General features: G+C 44.0%; 1 protein-coding gene across 1 annotated transcript in view; it reads left to right on the forward strand.

Annotated features, from left to right (window-relative positions):
* Positions 1–2,380: 2,380 nt before the first annotated feature.
* LOC310775710 (WD repeat-containing protein 18-like) overlaps positions 2,381–20,038 on the forward strand; it is a gene marked incomplete at its 5' end in the record, with an annotated part of 60,491 nt that continues 42,833 nt past the window's right edge. The window contains one exon of the mRNA XM_083635854.1: positions 2,381–2,560. Within this exon, the coding sequence (XP_083491980.1) occupies positions 2,381–2,560 (180 nt within the window). The remainder of the gene's footprint in view (positions 2,561–20,038) is intronic.

Here is a 20,038-nt window from a genome sequence, read left to right on the forward strand (position 1 = left end):
TGGCCAAATAGAGGCACAAAATGTGAGGAAATCCAGCAAACCCTCCAGCAAGAGAACAAGCGACTGCATCCAGGAAAACTAAAAACGCTGACACTCAAAGTGGTTAGATACCTACACACTATTGCATTGTTCTTGGATATTGTGCCAGGATCTCTTCACTCTGTTTTCCCACAGCAAGGCAATACAGGTTTGTTTAGTTCAAACTTTTGTCCAGAAGTCAAATCACTTCCATGTACAATACAATGTAAAGAGTCACAGAGATATTGTTTATGGGGGAAATTCCATAGGAATGACAAGTAAGCCATGGCTAGCCTTGTTTTGGCCCTGTAGTGGGAACCAGGACCACAATCCACTGTTGTTCTAGCTAGGCTGTTTCTTCACTGTGTAAATGCAGGCAGCCATGAAGAAGGAGCAGGACACGAGTCGAGAAGAGAGAGAAACTGGCTTTGAGGAGGCAAGAAACTGCTCCAGAAATTGTAAAACTCAGTAATGCATTTTTCACATTTGTCAAATGAATTTTGATTGGCCCTATGTCTAGGGCCCTTTGATTGGGCCCTACGGATATGAAACCTACCTAGGGTACCATCCATCGCCTAATCAATCATCATACTATAAAACAAGGAATCTGTCAAGGAGTGTGTCCTTCGCATATCTCGAGAACCGTTAGTTTGATCTACTTCACAGAAGTTCACCCTTGGCGGGTATATTGGTGGGGACCCAAAGACGTGCAGTGTCAAATAAAAAATGAACATTGCTCCGTGCAGCAGCAGGGCGAACGGGCACTGCAGTAGTTCAAGTAAAACAATGAAAATCAAAGAAGTCCATTATGTTACAAAATGTTGTGTGACAGCAATAAAACACTGATGTCCTATGTCACTGTTTATGTCAATGTTGGCAAGGTCATCAGTATAATCACAAGTAGCTGAGGTTGCAGCATACAAACTCACTTTACTGTGATGTATAATTATTACATCATTTACGTGTTTTTCCCTGCAGAATGACTGAAAACCACAGTTCTATTTTAAGGTTATACTGTTTCATATCTAGAGTATGAAGTATGTGATGCATTTGACTTTTGTTTAACCCCCACTTTGAGGTTCAGCACGGGAGTCTATGTGACTCTGTAAAGGCTGATAGCGTCACCTTCTGGTATGATCTCAAACAGCAACTCTTGACTGTTCAGATGTGTTTACAACAGCAGTGGAGCTATAGAGCAGCAGAGGAGCTATCAAGATTGTGTCTTTTGGGAAATAATCATGTCAGTCCACAGTGGCTCATACCAAAGAAATTAAAGGTCTTGTCAACTCCACATTTAAATTCAGTAATAAGAAAGCAATCAAAACTGACTGACAGGAAGCAGCATGTGAGGCTGGGCAAACATAAAACTGACTTTCGGTCTATCAGCACCGGCACCGCCCAGGGCGGTGTCCTCTCTCCATACTTTTTCGGACAACACCTGCTGCAGCTCCAGTCACCAGTCTGTCAAACTCCTGAAGTTCGTGGATGACACCACCCTCATAGGGCTCATCACAGATGGAGACGAGTCTGAATAGGCAGGAGGTCGACCACCTGGTGACTTGGTGCAATCAAAACAACCTGGTGTTAAATGCTCAAAGGACAGTGGAGATTATTGTAGATTACAGGATGAACCCAGCCCCACCTTCCCCCATCACCCTGGGTGACTCCCCAGTCAACACTGTGGTGTCCTTCCGCTTCCTGGGGACCATCATCATCCATGACCTAAAATGGGAGCTGAACATCAGAGCTCTCACCAATAAGGCACAGTAGAAGATGTACTTTGTGCAGCAGCTGAAGAAATTATATAGTATCAATTAAATGGATTAGCAATGGTAGCCTAATTGTTGCTATACTTGTGATTGAATTTGTCACATCAGTGTAACATTTAAACTGCCAAACAGACTCAAACACAAATACACTAGACAACTTGGAAGGATGTTTAAAGTTCCTGTTCCTGGTGTCAAGCCAATCAGAAATACTATAACAGTAATTAATGAACAAATTGCAGCCAGCAGCAATAGTAGTATTGGATGCACAAGGTACAAACTTCGCTCGCTTTTATTTTGAGGGGAAAGTTGCTTCATTTCCGGTCTTCCTCTATCGTCCTCTGTGTAACTTGATGCTGAGCCATTCAGGGCATGCTGGCTGGCAGGCAGGCAGTCTGGAGGAGCTGAGCGGAGAGAGCGACGCCTTGACAACCGAGAGAGGGATAACCTGTAAACTTTCGCCCACTTCACACAACTTTGACTCGGACTTAGCCATGTCAGATACATCGGCCAGCTAAGCGAGACACACAAACTCTAACTTAGCAGAAGGTCCCGTTTACTTCAGCTAGCTGAAAAGCCCAGTTTTCTTTCTGACGATGTCTGGATCTTACTGCAAGAGTCTGTACGGGTTCAGCGGGGAGCAGCACCAGCAGGGGCTGCGCTTCGAGGCGGGGGACATCATCAAGATAGTCCAGGCTCTGCCCGGAGGCTGGTGGGAGGGCGAGAGGGAGGGAGCCCGGGGGTGGTTCCCCTCAAGCTACGTCCAGGTCCTGGAGGTAAGCTTTATTACACATGAGACTTTATTAGCTCAACTTTAAACTTTACACAAGTCTCGAGACTCGAGTTGAATGTACTGTTGCTTTCTCAAGTGGCTTTTCACATGGCTTCTTACTTTGTGCTGATCAAATGGAATGTCTTTCTGTACAGTTTTCAACATACAGTTAGTTAAAAAACATTCAGAAATTGTTCACAATTCTGTCCCCCTCTCTGTATTCTCTCCCCATCTCTGTATACACGCACGCACGCACGCACGCACGCACGCACGCACGCACACGCACACACACACACACACACACACACACACACACACACACACACACACACACACACACACACACACACACACACACACACACACACACACACACACACACACAGACAGACAGAGTAAGAGAGAATTAAGTGACACACACCTAGGCTACTTACAGATAAAGATAGCTTTCAGAGATGAGCTACAGTAACGAGCAGATTGTTTATTGCTGTGCTTATCAGAGCAGAAGGTTATAGTTATCTTACTGACTGACTGGCTGGCTGGAGCCTCCGCACTTCCTCATTCCACATTCCACAGCGCATTCCTGTCAGATTCTCACTTCTCCTCTCTGTGCATGAATGCACCCTGCCCACAATGCACTGGGGCAGAGGAGCAGGAGGCATGCTGCACTTTCTCACTGTGGTCAAACTGACACCTCCTAACTCAGCACACTCTTTTTTTCACTCCCACTCAGAAAAAGCGATTTTTTTTCATTTGTTCCAGTTGTGCTGATTTCATTTGCAAAGATGGTGTTTTGGCTCACTCAGGGACAGGGTATCTGCGGGGTCTTGAAAAGTATTGATACAGTGAATCAATTTAGGGGAAATGAAGGACCATAAAAAGTATTAACAAGTCTTAATCGCCATTTGAGAGGTATTACATTTTGTAGCTATTGTGCTGATTGTGTTAAATGGGCATAATGATATCGTCTCATATCGATCGCAGACCCCTGATGAATCGATATCATATCGTGGCAGACTTTGTGATATCAGCAAATATCGTATTGGTGTGCAAATCTATATAATATTGTATCGTGATGAAACTTGTGATTTACACCCATATCGCTGATGTGACGAAAGTGGCGTAGAGGTCTTAAGATATATTGAAAAAGTCTTAAAAAAAGGTCTTAAAAGGTATTGAATTTAACTTCCTGCATAATAACCATTGGAAGAGATTGAATCTTGGGGTCAGGAAATGGTTTGACGTCTCCAGTCAGTGACACTGACCACTCTCTGTTGTGACAATTTGTCATATTCTCGGCTTGTATTCAAGAGCCGGGGACGTGGCTCCTTCATCATCATACTGGATGAGAGGAGATAGAAGGTGATGTGGTGAAATGGACAGCACTCTAGTCCATCCTAATGTGCTGATGCTTAAAGAGGATATGTGATACAGGTCCGAGCCCCCGGGTTACCTCCGGCTTGGTCAGGCGTCCATACAGCCAACTGTGGGGAATAGCGTGGTCCTCCCACTCGCTATGTCCTGCCGCCGGTGAAACTCCTCACTGTCAGGTGAAAAGAAGCGACTGGCGACTGCGTGGAGTAAGCATGTGCTAGTCTACAACTCTCCCTCCCCAGACTGAAAAAAAAAATCAGATAAAAAAATATAAATCTGTACTGTCACCTCGTCCCACACTGGCACTGATCTCTGCAGTGGTAATGCACCAAAAATAACAGAGTTTTGCACCATCACTTCAGCCTACCTGTTCCACCAGGCAGACCGCTTCAGCACCATCACCTCAGCCTACCTGTTCCACCAGGCAGACCATTCAGCACCATCACCTCAGCCTACCTGTTCCACCAGGCAGACCATCACCTCAGCCTACCTGTTCCTCCAGGCACACCATCACCTCAGCCTACCTGTTCCACCAGGCACACCATCACCTCAGCCTACCTGTTCCACCAGGCACACCATCACCTCAGCCTACCTGTTCCACCAGGCAGACCGCTTCAGCTGGGAGATCACAATCTCTACTCATGTGTTAACTCAGAGTACATCCAGCAGGGGCAGGGCTACAAAATCAAGGTTTCAGTTTGAGAACAGGAGCGGTTGGCCCTGTGAAGGAAGGAGATATATTCCATATGAGTGTTGCAATCGTTCATGTGGAATGTAAGGGCTGTAGTGTTGCTGCCGTTTACAACAAGAGCCATGCATGCATCTACGTAGTGAGTACCACATGTGGGTTGAGTTAGGCATACTGAAACTTGAGGTTTCATCCACAGGCCTCCTTGAATTTGTCATATCTGCAGATCGACAGCAAACAAGTCACTTGTTTTATTTCCTCATGGTGAAGTGTTCAAAGCCGGGTCGGGCACTTCCAGGAAATCACTGTCATTCCTTCAAGCTGTTCCACGGCAACACTATTGGAAGAAATTCACTTTCATAATCCCGAATAATCACATATTTAGATAACTAATGTGTGTTAATAGTCTGGGTGAGGAGTCCCATAGCTGGTGACGAGTCCCATAGCTGGTGACGACGAGTAGGGCTGTCACTTTTTCCCAAAATAAATATATTTCGAATATATTCGAAGTTTTTTGGTTAATTAACACATTGAATGCCAGCCATGTTTTCATTCCTGTAGGTAAGTTGTGCCAGGGGTGTTTTTGACGATTCTGGCTCATTTTAGAACAGCCGAGGATTCTTTTCTGTTAAGAATTCATGAACACCAATCATCTAAAAATAACTAATAGAATGTGTGCTTTCTCTGTCTAAAAGAGTTAGTTTGCAGAGTTAGTAGTTATGTAGATATTAGCCGTTGAGTACAGCATGGTTTCAGCGTCTGGAAATTTATTCAGAGATAAATGGCTTTTTGTGAAACAGTCACTTTAACCATTCATTTTTGGCATCAGTAAGACCGTCAGACATTCTAAACAATAGTTTTGAACAGTAATTTCCTCCATAACAACAGGAAACACCCCTCTCATTCAAACTCCTCCCTCCGTGTGTCTTCTCCTCCTTCCTCCTAACAGCGGGCGTGTCAGAAGCGCGTTGTGCTGCCTGCCTGTCTGTCTGCGTGCCTGCCTGCCTGCTTGCCTGCGTGCGGGGACGAGTCTGAAATGGATTACTGTAAAATCGCCAAGCCATTTCCTTGAATGGCTTGCTCCCGCGGTGTGTGTGTGTGTGTGTGTGTGTGTGTGTGTGTGTGTGTGTGTGTGTGTGTGTGTGTGTGTTCGCGCGTTGCTCCGAGTCCGCGGCTCTGGGGGGAAGAGATCTCTGTCCGTTCTGTGTGTGTGTCCGGGCTTCTGACTGTAAAATCGCCAAGCCATTTCCGCGGGAGGCGGCTGCTTTTGGGTCCCGTGGCTGTGGCTTCTCTCGGTCTCTGTCGCCACTTAGTGGTCGGTAAAATAGATTACACACATGCTCTTGCTCCAAATAGTTATCTCGAAGATGTAAAAGGGGTTGATTGATGTCCCACCGTCAAAAAAAAATTTTTTTTATGTAAGACGAGTTAGCTCGTCCTTGGCACTTAAGCGCTGGATTATGTAAGACGAGTTAGGTCGTCTCTGGCACTTAATGTGTTAAAAAAAAAAAAAAAAAAAATCAGTCCAGGCCACCGGGCATCAGCCCGACGTGTTAGCTTGGACGCTCACAGTCACAACACTGCCTCACAAACTTGGCTGCATCCAACTCGAGACAACTTTTCAGACCCTGGAGACAATCTTTCTCAGAAGAGACTAATGCGACAAATCTGGAGACTTTTTCTGACATGGGATTAACATTACCAGCAAGCAGCAGTTGGTTAATTTTGGTTCATAAAAAAAAAATTATTAATAAAAAAAAAAAAAAAAAAAAAATCGAACAGTCAATTTACATATCGAACACGAACCCCTCCCCCACATTCGAAGTTGCATTCGAATTTCGAATGAAAAGTGACAGCCCTAGTGACGAGTCCCATAGCTGGTGACGAGTCCCATAGCTGGTGAGGAGTCCCATAGCTGGTGAGGATTCCCATAGCTGGTGAGGATTCCCATAGCTGGTGACGAGTCCCATAGCTGGTGACGAGTCCCATAGCTGGTGATGAGTCCCATAGCTGGTGACGAGTCGCATAGCTGGTGACGAGTCCCATAGCTGGTGACAAGTCCCATAGCTGGCGCAGTTGACAATGCAGCTCTTTGATCTGGCTCTGAGACATCCTCTATTGTCATCTTTAGCATTGGGCGCTTTGTTCTGCGGGGACACACACACACACACACACACACACACACACACACACACACACACACACACACATCTCTATTCTTCACACATCTCTATTCTTCACATCTCTATTCTTCACATCTCTATTCTTCACATCTCTATTCTTCACATCTCTATTCTTCACATCTCTATTCTTCACACATCTCTATTCTTCACACACCTCTATTCTTCACATCTCTATTCTTCACATCTCTATTCTTCACATCTCTATTCTTCACATCTCTATTCTTCACATCTCTATTCTTCACACATCTCCATTCTTCACATCTCTATTCTTCACACATCTCTATTCTTCACATCTCTATTCTTCACATCTCTATTCTTCACATCTCTATTCTTCACATCTCTATTCTTCACACATCTCTATTCTTCACATCTCTATTCTTCACATCTCTATTCTTCACATCTCTATTCTTCACACATCTCTATTCTTCACATCTCTATTCTTCACATCTCTATTCTTCACACCTCTATTCTTCACACATCTCTATTCTTCACACATCTCTATTCTTCACATCTCTATTCTTCACACACCTCTATTCTTCACATCTCTATTCTTCACATCTCTATTCTTCACACATCTCTATTCTTCACAGATCTCTATTCTTCACATCTCTATTCTTCACATCTCTATTCTTGACAGTCATACAGCACAAGTCAGTGGAAACTCAGTACATGGCTTAGGAGGAAAGTGCACTTCTGCTTCTCATGTGGTCCCATGCCCACAGACACACACACACTAAACAGCCAATCGCAGACAGAGATGAGAGCAGCGGAGAAAGGAAGGGTCAACTGGAAAACACTGAGTGACATTAAGGATGATGTCATAACCACTGATGATGTCATGTCATGCCCCACAATCGTCAAGTGATGTCATACCCACTGATGACGTGGATGACGTGGCATGAGTTGACATGACTTTAGTCACAGCCCCCAAAAAAGTGTGCCCATGGCGCATCGTACCCAGAGTCCCCACCCTGGAATTTCTAGTTCCCTTAAGCTGCTAGTTTGCAAATGAGTTGTCAGCCTCCCAATGCATTCGACCGCCCAATATTTAATCAAGTCTGTCACAACGTCATCACTGTTTCCAGACAGATGTTAGCTGTGCTGCAAAGCTCTTCTTGGCCAGACCGAATCTGACTGAGTTATTATTCTGTTATTCCATTATCCCATTAGCTGTTGTGGAGCAGCGTCTCATTTGAGTGTTGTGTCCATTTCTTACTGTCACTCAAGGGGATTTTTGTTTTGACCTCTGTCAAGAGGTTATGTTTTCACCCCTGTTGGTTAGCTTGTTTGTCTGTCTGTCAGCTGGAAATCGCAGACACTTTCACTTTCACCCAATTTCACAGAAATGTCATAAGATATATGACATTTCTGTGAAATTGGGTGGACAGATGGGCCACGGGCCAAGGAACAATTGATCAGATTTAGGCGTGATCCGACTCTGGGATTTAGCGCCATTAGACAATTATCTTTTCTTTTTCTTTTGTGTTCTTTTTTCTCGCCATAACTATGAAACTAACAGAGATAGAGACTTCATTACAAAACCTCTGGGTTTGTTTACAGGATCAAGAAATCAAGTTAAAGAACGGCTTTACCCATTATCAACCCACTTTGTATCATTATAAGCACATGGGCAGTGTTTACCTTCTCTCTGTTTCCTCGTGGAGTTTAACTCCACCCCCGCCAGCTGCAAGTCATTAAGGCTCTTTCCATGTGATTCTCTGCATACTCAAAAAATTAAAATAAACAATAACAGCCGCCCTCGGAGCAGATTCTGCGTCTCGAGCAGAACTTCCGCAGTTTCCTGACACATTGTGACGTAAAATGCATCACAACGGTGCGTTTTATCACAGGAGGAAATGGGAGCTCTCCATGAGGAAAACACAGAGGGAAGGTAAACACCAACCATGTGCTTATAATACCGAGGTTATTAATGATACAAAGTGGGTTGATTATCAGTAAAGCCATCCTTTAACTTGAAATTCAACTTACAGGAATGAGTTTAAAGATTAAATTAACCCAACGGAGCCCAAGTGGCGCGTGGGTCGGAGTCACGTTTCAGACTGAAAAACAAAACTTGTCTGACATGACAGGTTGAGAGGCGGGCCATAGTAGCATGTCGATGATTTGATCTGACAATTCTGGGGACTGGATTTGGCTTTGGCCAATCCTGGCATGTTCCACCCCCAAATCGAGTGGGATTCAGTGTGTTGTGGTGCTACGCGAGTTAGAGTCGCAGGCAGCCAGCTGCCTTTGTGTGGAGCAGAGCGGAGAGTGCAGCCTGTCGGCCTGGAATCTCCGAGGGGCCGGGGTCTGAATTCGGCCTTAACTAACGTTATCCTGGAATGCGATTTTAATGAGCCAGTTACATTTCTTTGCATTCTTAGACATTATCGTTTGTTTTATTTTGTATGTTACATACAATTGGCCAAGTTATTAGTTTGTTTATGGGCTAGAAATTCTGCCAGGTTACAGACACTAGGTGCCATTTTCTCCTTCATTTGGAGGAGAAAATTCTCCTGAAATAAGATTGATTGACAGCTGCCATGTCGTGATATGATTGGTTGAAATGGGGTAGAAATTTGATAGTACTAGTAATTTGATAGTACTATATGATGTCAGCTATTCAGTTATGAATGAAATCTTGAAAAATTAACTTTTGATGTGTGTAGAGGCTAAATTAAACCAAAATAATAAAGCCACTGAGGGGCGAATTGGGAGTAGTTTCAGACGCGTGTTCAAGTCCAAGAAATCAATGTCCATTCACTGTGTTATAATTGGATGTCTCACCGACCCTCCATTTATTTGGCAATGCATGTTTGTCATTGCTCACCATATGTACAGCATAGTCCAATAGCAACAGTCACGCTATGATGCCCAGTAACCAAACTCATGACACATACAGTATACTGATAACACGGAGAAAATGAACAAACACGGTGTTGGCAGGGGTATGCACTCTCCTAGTCCCCTCTACATGCTAGTGTTGGCAGGGGTATGCACTCTCCTAGTCCCCTCTACATGCTAGTGTTGGCAGGGGTATGCACTCTCCTAGTCCCCTCTACATGCTAGTGTTGACGGGGGTATGCACTCTCCTAGTCCCCTCTACATGCTAGTGTTGGCAGGGGTATGCACTCTCCTAGTCCCCTCTACATGCTAGTGTTGGCGGGGGTATGCACTCTCCTAGTCCCCTCTACATGCTAGTGTTGGCAGGGGTATGCACTCTCCTAGTCCCCTCTACATGCTAGTGTTGACGGGGGTATGCACTCTCCTAGTCCCCTCTACATGCTAGTGTTGGCAGGGGTATGCGCTCTCCTAGTCCCCTCTACATGCTAGTGTTGGTGGGGGTATGCACTCTCCTAGTCCCCTCTACATGCTAGTGTTGGCGGGGGTATGCGCTCTCCTAGTCCCCTCTACATGCTAGTGTTGGCAGGGGTATGCACTCTCCTAGTCCCCTCTACATGCTAGTGTTGGCAGGGGTATGCACTCTCCTAGTCCCCTCTACATGCTAGTGTTGGCGGGGGTATGCACTCTCCTAGTCCCCTCTACATGCTACTATTTACCAAGACATTTCTATAGCCTGCATTGTGCTCATGTGTGGCTACATCTGAACTGACTATGTAATGTATCAAGACCGCAACAGCTTATCTGAACACCTGTTGGAATATTTTTTCAGTGATTGTCATTGAAGAAATATTCCAACTTCCAGCGCACAATGAGTGAGCAGCCAGGTGTTCAGACATGGGTCTTGCTCAAGAAGCCATCAGGTGATAGACACAACATTGTAGTGTAGTTCACTGAACCAGTCCAACATGGCGGGTTATAGCCTTTGACGATTGGCTGGAGTGCAGTTATCCAGTGGGTGGTGCTCTGGGGATCCATTGGAGCATCCCCACCACAAATCAGGACTCGCCAATAAGTGTTGACATACCAACACGGGCAGCCCTGCAGCTGGGCCCAGCAGGCGCCCTCTGGTGGGAGCATCCCCCCATTCACTCTGTCGAAATGGGTATGGTGCGCCCACATCCCCTCGAACCCCACAGTGACTTAGGGTCATATATCCTACAAGCCAACGTGCACATTCAGCGGAGGAGTGATGTCATCTGGGACACCATGCCTTGGTGTTGCTCAGAGAGCAGTAGCCGAATGGCATGACAGAGGAAAGAAGAAGTTAGAGGTTATTGCATTATGTTATTATTAGGTTATTATATTATTACTATAATTCAGTAATTATAAGGTTTATGATCAGGTTTTGTTTATGTGTTTAATAGAGTACAAGTGGTAATCGATGTGTTCTAAATGTGTCTGGTGGATACGTATGAAACTAAGGTTACAGTACAGTACAGTAGAATTAAAACATTATGAGTTTCACACACACACAGGGCACACAGGGCCTGTGGGGTAACCATGCTGTGTGTGGCAATGTGCACGCATCCGGCGTATGGGATACAGCAGAACCAAAGAGGAACACTCACGTGTAGGATGTAACATTCACGTGCGGGTATCTGGAATCATAGATGGGCTTATGACCATGGGTAAGATGGTAGGCTATGTGAGGTGTCAATGATCAATAATCAGTAATCAATTATATCTGTTGTGATTTGTCATAACGGAACAGAGCCTATAGGAAGCAGGCTATATTTAAGGGAAATACATTTTAGTTATTTACTTTTATCTCAGCTTGATCATTTAAAGTCTGGGATAATAAGATCTTGTGGAAGCATTACTTTAAACAAGAAGTGTTAGATTTGGATAGGGGAGAGGAAACACTTCCTCTTTTCACTGCATGAAGCAACAGGTTAGCAGTGGCCTGACTGAGCTATTACTAGAATGGGTGCAGAAGGCCACATGCAGCCACAATCAACTGATACTGAAAATTACAGTAACTGATTAAAGTGTACTGTAGCCATGCAAAAGTTATTGGGGTCCAACTAAAAGGACTTAAGCGACATGATAAATTACAGTAAATAATCAAAATATACTTACTAGGGTCATGATTTCAAGAGGGTTAATTAATATTAGAGTGGATCACCACACCAGGAGTATTTGTGCTTGAATGAAAAGGGCTCCTATACAGACTGCTACAGTCCAGTCCATTCCAGGAGTTTGTTCTTCCAATTATTTGGAAGATGATGTAATGTCGATATTCCCAAATGTTTAAGATTCAACCTACATTATTGCATCATTCGTATGTCATTATGTCTCCGCAGGTAGCCTGTGGGGAACTATTGTGTGCAATTTGCTGAGAGCCGTAAATGATGGAGAAGCACTTTGCTCCCCTAATGCTTCTCCTGGTAGTGCGTCAGCTGTGTTTATTATGAGACTGTAGCAGCGGGTGCGGGGGGGCGGGGTTACGGGAGTGCGAGCGCGCGGAGGCGGGGTCACGGGGGTGCGAGCGCGCGGAGGCGGGGTCACGGGGGAGCGAGAGCGCAGGGCGGGGTGGGGGGGGGGGGGATCGGCGGCGGTCCACGGGGGCTTCCAGCAGAGGTTTGGATGGTGATTTATTCTCCTGAGTCCTGGCATAATCCCTGCAGCCCGGGGGTCAGGCTCCTCCAACACGAAGCCAGCGCCACCTTGCCATTACAGCTGAAGAAGGGCTGCTACCCGAAACGTCCATTATTGTGTGGCAATAAATCTTTGAACTTGGAGTGCTGTCCTTTTCGTTTTTTTGAATCACATTGCTTTTTTTGCAATATGTACTCTATTATTTATAATTAAATTGAGTATTGGGCCTTTATATGATTTTTCTTTGTATTATCTTTTGTATCATATCTGTAATTGTCACGCTCTCATGGATACATATTTAAGGATTGTTTATTAACCCATTGATACCTGATGCAGCATTTGCGTGTATATCCCTCATTTGTGTGTGTATCCCTTAGGGATGTCAATTTTCGGTTAATTTCACTTTCGATTAACCGACGCTAATAATCGATTAACCTATCGGTTAATTCATAATTTTTTAATATTAAAAAAAAAAAAAAAAAAAAAAAAAATTTTTTTTTTTTGTCTATTTACTCAATGAACTCATGCCCAAACAAGGCGTGTCTATTTAGATGCTGAAATGTTAATGCTTTTTGTGTTAGAATTTCTAACACAAAAAGCATTAACAAGCATTAACAAAAAGCATCAACATTTCAACACAAATTCTTTTTGTGTTAGAATTTCTAACACAAAAAGCATTAACATTTCAGCATCTAAATAGACACGCCTTGTTTGGGCATGAGCTCATTGAGTAAATAGACCAAAAAAAAAAAAAAAAAAAAAAAAAAAAATTTTTTTTTTTTTTTTTTTTTTTAAATATTAACTGATAGACCGACAGCAATAACCGAACAACGACGTTAGCGACGGTTAATCGATTAACGGTTAACCGTTGACATCCCTAGTATCCCTTTAAGACCGCGAACCGCGGTCTTATACGAGCACCGCGAACCACGGTCTTAAACCGCGAACCGTGGTTCGCTGTCTTAAAGGGATACACACACAAATGCTGCATCAGGTGTCAATGGGTTAATTGGGGGGAAATGACCACCCGAACAAACGCAACAAACCTTAGCCGGCTACTTTTCCTATCTGGCTGGCTACTCTGAAGTTTGGGGAACTCCCTGATTTTACCAACACAGTCTCACAGAAAATTGTATAATACCAACGATATGGACCAACGTTGCTATTTTACAATTTCGGCTCGAAAATTGTAAAATAGTAACGTTCTGAGATTTTAGGGTTAGGATTAGAGTAGGGGGAGGGGTTAGAAACAGAAAATCTCCGTAAAACACGCCCAAACCACGCCCACCGCTGTAGACGCATACGTTCCCATTTTACAATTTCTTAGCCGACATTGTAAAATACCAACGTTTGTCCACAAACGTTGCTATTTTACAATTTTTTTGGAGATCGGGTTGGATTTTACCCAGTGAATGTGTACATTTGGAAACGCATTGTATTCACATGTATTGCCTGCATCTGCCATTGGCCATGTGTTAATGGCCTGTTCCTTTATTGCAAACAAACTGGGATGTAGCGGTTGAATGACGTCACATCCGTTTTGTTAGTGTTCCATTTGCAGAAACTGGGAGCTGGGAAGTTCACTGTTGAATTGCGTCACATCCGTTTAAACGAGTCAGCTCTTGGTCAGATCCAGTCGCTAGCCAGGCTAGCCATTGTTAGCAATTAACAGTTGATATTGATAACAAAGCATTTTGCGGCATTTTGTGCATACAAACACTGCAGCAACATGTCCACACAGATAGAAGTTAGGCAGTGCTGTGTGTACCGCTGATTTGATGAGACACAAACAAGACGGAAGTGCTAATAAACAGTCTTTACTACGATTTTAACTGCTGTTGTTGCGCGGAGCAGCCATCTTGGATTTTTGAGGTCGGGGCTGCCGAGGCTCCTACGAGTTTGGGAGAGAAAATACGAGCACTGGTGACGTCACCGTTCGAGCTCATGACCTTTGACCCGTCAAATTCCCCTTTCCCAGTTATAAAGGAATGCCCCATAATTCCATTAGATGAGAGACTTAATGTTGTCATGTAATTTGTATGGCTGAAGAAGAAGAAACCTGAGGAGAGAGAGAGGAACAGGGTACACAAACCGGACGGGGGCGGGGTGTGCACAAACAGGCTTTGTTCGTTGGAGTGAGCACTCCAGCCTGCACACACATGACGACAATGATGACAGTTTGTGTGTGTGTGTGTGTGTGTGTGTGTGTGTGTGTGTGTGTGTGTGTGTGTGTGTGTGTGTGTGTGTGTGTGTGTGTGTGTGTGTGTCTCGCTCCTCCTCTCAAGAGTGTCTCTGTGTGTCTGTCTGAAGTGTCTCTACATCTGGGAATGTGGCTTGGCTTCAGGCTCCCACATCTGCCCAAACCAAAACAATGTCTCCCAAATAAAGATATGTGCCCAGTTGCATAAAACCACTTAAGCTAAGGTTGCCCTTAAATTTTCATCTAAGTAAGTAAGTGTAATAAGTAGGTACACACACTGCACCTAGTGTAATAAGTAGGTACACACACTGCACCTAGTGTAATAAGTATGTACACACTGCACCTAGTGTAATAAGTAGGTACACACACTGCACCTAGTGTAATAAGTAGGTACACACACTGCCCCTAGTGTAATAAGTAGGTACACACACTGCACCTAGTGTAATAAGTAGGTACACACACTGCACCTAGTGTAATAAGTAGGTACACACTGCACCTAGTGTAATAAGTAGGTACACACACTGCACCTAGTGTAATAAGTAGGTACACACACTGCACCTAGTGTAATAAGTAGGTACACACACTGCACCTAGTGTAATAAGTAGGTACACACACTGCACCTAGTGTAATAAGTAGGTACACACACTGCCCCTAGTGTAATAAGTAGGTACACACACTGCCCCTAGTGTAATAAGTAGGTACACACACTGCACCTAGTGTAATAAGTAGGTACACACACTGCCCCTAGTGTAATAAGTAGGTACACACACTGCCCCTAGTGTAATAAGTAGGTACACACACTGCCCCTAGTGTAATAAGTAGGTACACACACTGCCCCTAGTGTAATAAGTAGGTACACACACTGCCCCTAGTGTAATAAGTAGGTACACACACTGCACCTAGTGTAATACGTAGGTACACACACTGCACCTAGTGTAATAAGTAGGTACACACACTGCCCCTAGTGTAATAAGTAGGTACACACACTGCACCTAGTGTAATAAGTAGGTACACACACTGCCCCTAGTGTAATAAGTAGGTACACACACTGCCCCTAGTGTAATAAGTAGGTACACACACTGCACCTAGTGTAATACGTAGGTACACACACTGCACCTAGTGTAATAAGTAGGTACACACACTGCACCTAGTGTAATAAGTAGGTACACACACTGCACCTAGTGTAATACGTAGGTACACACACTGCCCCTAGTGTAATAAGTAGGTACACACACTGCACCTAGTGCACCTAGTGTAATAAGTAGGTACACACACTGCCCCTAGTGTCATAAGTAGGTACACACACTGCACCTAGTGTAATAAGTAGGTACACACACTGCCCCTAGTGTCATAAGTAGGTACACACACTGCACCTAGTGTAATACGTAGGTACACACACTGCCCCTAGTGTCATAAGTAGGTACACACACTGCACCTAGTGTAATAAGTAGGTACACACACTGCCCCTAGTGTAATAAGTAGGTACACACACTGCCCCTAGTGTAATAAGTAGGTACACACACTGCCCCTAGTGTAATAAGTAGGTACACACACTGCACCTAGTGCACCTAGTGTAATAAGTAGGTACACACACTGCCCCTAGTGTAATAAGTAGGTACACACACTGCACCTAGTGTCATAAGTAGGTGAAACAGCATTGAGACAATTATACGCTTCACTGAAATCCAAACTAGTGGTGTGGGGTTAGTACTTGCCTCCATCCCATAATATGCCATGCCTTATGTGTTTAAATAACAAATAAGTGACAAGGGTAAGGGGGCTCTCTGCAGCTGAAGATGAGTTATTCCCATGAAACTTCCAATAGTAGCAGCTGGGGAAAGTCAAGAAGCAACCTCCATCCAGCGAAACACTGCTGTCGAGTGCCGACCGATAGGGCAATAGCCAGTCCGATAGCACATTCTGATGCTACATTGCTCATGATGTTCAATTGAAGCATTCCATGACAATACTGATTGGGGTGCAGACAGTGCCATCAGCAGTTGTGTGTGAACTGGCTAGAAACACACAGGCTATACTAATATGACTGTGTTGACAGAAAGAACTGGCTAGAAACACACAGGCTATACTAATATGACTGTGTTGACAGAAAGAACTGGCTAGAAACACACAGGATATACTAATAAGACTGTGTTGACAGAAAGAACTGGCTAGAAACACACAGGATATACTAATATGACTGTGTTGACAGAAAGAACTGGCTAGAAACACACAGGATATACTAATATGACTGTGTTGACAGAAATAACTGGCTAGAAACACACATGCTCTACTAATATGACTGTGTTGACAGAAATAACTGGCTAGAAACACACAGGCTATACTAATAAGACTGTGTTGACAGAAAGAACCGGCTAGAAACACACAGGCTATACTAATACGACTGTGTTGACAGAAAGAACTGGCTAGAAACACACAGGCTATACTAATAAGACTGTGTTGACAGAAAGAACTGGCTAGAAACACACAGGCTATACTAATATGACTGTGTAGACAGAAAGAACTGGCTAGAAACACACATGCTATACTAATAAGACTGTGTTGACAGAAAGAACTGGCTAGAAACACACAGGCTATACTAATAAGATTGTGTTGGCAGAAAGAACTGGCTAGAAACACACAGGCTATACTAATAAGACTGTGTTGACAGAAAGAACTGGCTAGAAACACACAGGCTATACTAATAAGACTGTGTTGACAGAAAGAACTGGCTAGTAGAAACACACAGGCTATACTAATATGACTGTGTAGACAGAAAGAACTGGCTAGAAACACACATGCTATACTAATAAGACTGTGTTAACAGAAAGAACTGGCTAGAAACACACAGGCTATACTAATAAGACTGTGTTGACAGAAAGAATTGGCTAGAAACACACAGGATATACTAATAAGACTGTGTTGACAGAAAGAACTGGCTAGAAACACACAGGATATACTAATATGACTGTGTTGACAGAAAGAACTGGCTAGAAACACACAGGCTATACTAATAAGACTGTGTTGACAGAAATAACTGGCTAGAAACACACATGCTATACTAATAAGACTGTCTTGACAGAAAGAACTGGCTAGAAACACACAGGCTATACTAATAAGACTGTGTACTGTTGACAGAAAGAACTGGCTAGAAACACACAGCAGTGTTTCCCACAGGATTTTGAGAATTTGTGGTGGGGGACCGCAGACCCCCTAGGGGGGTGCGGGGGCGTGCCCCCCCGCGAGATTTTTTTAAACATTTTAAAGTAAAATGCATGAATTTGGTGTACTTTGAGAAAGCTTAAGAGCAAAATTAAAAGGCTAGATCTATGAAGAACATGTCATCATTACTGTGCTGTGGGTTTACAATGACAAACTAAAGCCGTTTTCCCACATGCGCTTTGTACCACTAAATGACCGGAACGTGGTCTAATGCCTGCATGTGTGAAAGTTGTTGTTCTGGTATAAGCGCGACCCCGTCATCGCGGACATTTCACCAGTTTCGAGCCAGTCATAAGAGCGGTATGCGCGATAACGGGCACAAGTATAGAACGGTTCCAGTCATTTCCCGCGACACCGGTCCTTCTCTCATGGGCGAGGTGTACACACGTTGCTTAATGTTCCAGCGGGCATAATCTAATCATTCGTGCACATTAAAGCAAACTGGCGAAATGATCTTGTGATAATAAGAGCGGTATGTCAGCTTCATGTGTGGGCATGCTGATTTCCCCCTCTCTCCTCTCTGCTGCCTGGCCTGCTCGCTCTCTGGCCACAGTCCTTCAGTCACAGCCCGACAGGGACACAGACAAAGCAAATGCATGAAGCGAAATGTGGAAGTATTTTGCTTACGTTGCCGACAGCGAAGGCAAGCCCGGACACATCAAACGAAGCCAGTCTGTAAAAAGTGCTTCAACACGACGCAGGTGAACGGATAAACAAGCAAACTTATTTCACCATCCGAGTTTTGCCGACACGTCACTCCCCACCCGCTCTGCAGTGCCGCCCCACCCCCCAACATACAGGCAATTTCGCTGCTAGATTCCCACATGCGAGAGCCCAGGTGTGAAGGGAAATGTCCGATATTGACTTACAGGTAATTTTCCGGTACGCATGTGGGAAAACGGCTAAAATTTCTCCCTATAGGTCAGGGATACTCAACTTGCTTTGCCACTTTCGTGAAATGATAGAAGGCGAGGGGCCAGTTAATAAACAAACAATATAGCCTACATTTTTCTGTAGCGGATTGTAGGTTTTTGGGGTGTCAGCCGGAGTTTAGGCTGACAGTGTTGTGCACACCGGATAGTTAGTTAGGTTAAGTTAGTTAGGTTAAGTACATACATAAGTGCCTGGGTAGCGAGCAGATGGCGGTATTTGACAATTTAGCAGCTAAATCATAGATTATTGAAAGATATTCCATATTCCAGACTGAAATGCTATAACAGAAGTATTGGCCAGAATGACATGAACATTTATTGGACACTTATTCAGCGGATATCTTGCATGTTGCGTTCAGGTGCACTGTAAAAATAAAAATATATATTTTTTTTTTTTTTTTTTTTTTTTGGTCAACATCTTATTGTGGCGGTCAAAATATTATTGTGGCGGCCCGCCACAAATTCCTTTATGTATGGGAAACACTGCACAGGATATACTAATAAGACTGTGTTGACAGAAAGAACTGGCTAGAAACACACAGGATATACTAATAAGACTGTGTTGACAGAAAGAACTGGCTAGAAACACACAGGATATACTAATATGACTGTGTTGACAGAAATAACTGGCTAGAAACACACAGGCTATACTAATAAGACTGTGTTGACAGAAAGAACTGGCTAGAAACACACAGGATATACTAATAAGACTGTGTTGACAGAAAGAACTGGCTAGAAACACACAGGCTATACTAATAAGACTGTGTTGACAGAAAGAACTGGCTAGAAACACACAGGCTATACTAATAAGACTGTGTGGACAGAAAGAACTGGCTAGAAACACACAGGCTATACTAATAAGACTGTGTGGACAGAAAGAACTGGCTAGAAACACACAGGCTATACTAATAAGACTGTGTTGACAGAAAGAACTGGCTAGAAACACACAGGCTATACTAATAAGACTGTGTGGACAGAAAGGGAAAAGCCCAGGTATTTCTGAGTGAATAATAGGAAACAGACACTTCCCCATCTGGCTCACCTCTGTTCCTGTACTCTGCTGACAACACAAGGTGGGGAAAAGACTCAGAGTGTACCTTGCTGCTATTTTAGGACTAACTCCTGACTAGAGGTGGCCTACGCTCTGCTCTCTGTGCGCATCTCATCGTTTGTGGCTTCTACTCCAGTATAGAGCTGGGCGATATGGACCAAAAGTCATATCTGCATATTTTTAGTAGGGGTGCTCCGATCCGGCTAAGCCACGATCCGATCCGATTCTGATTCCTGGGGTCACGATCCAATTCCAGAATCGATTCTCGATTCCAACGATTCTCGATTCCAACGATTCTCGATAACAGAACCCTAACCTAACCCTAACCCTAAC

The sequence above is a fragment of the Poromitra crassiceps genome (genome assembly GCF_964638095.1).
Source record: "Poromitra crassiceps genome assembly, chromosome: 4".
In the NCBI taxonomy this organism is placed as follows: domain Eukaryota; kingdom Metazoa; phylum Chordata; class Actinopteri; order Beryciformes; family Melamphaidae; genus Poromitra; species Poromitra crassiceps.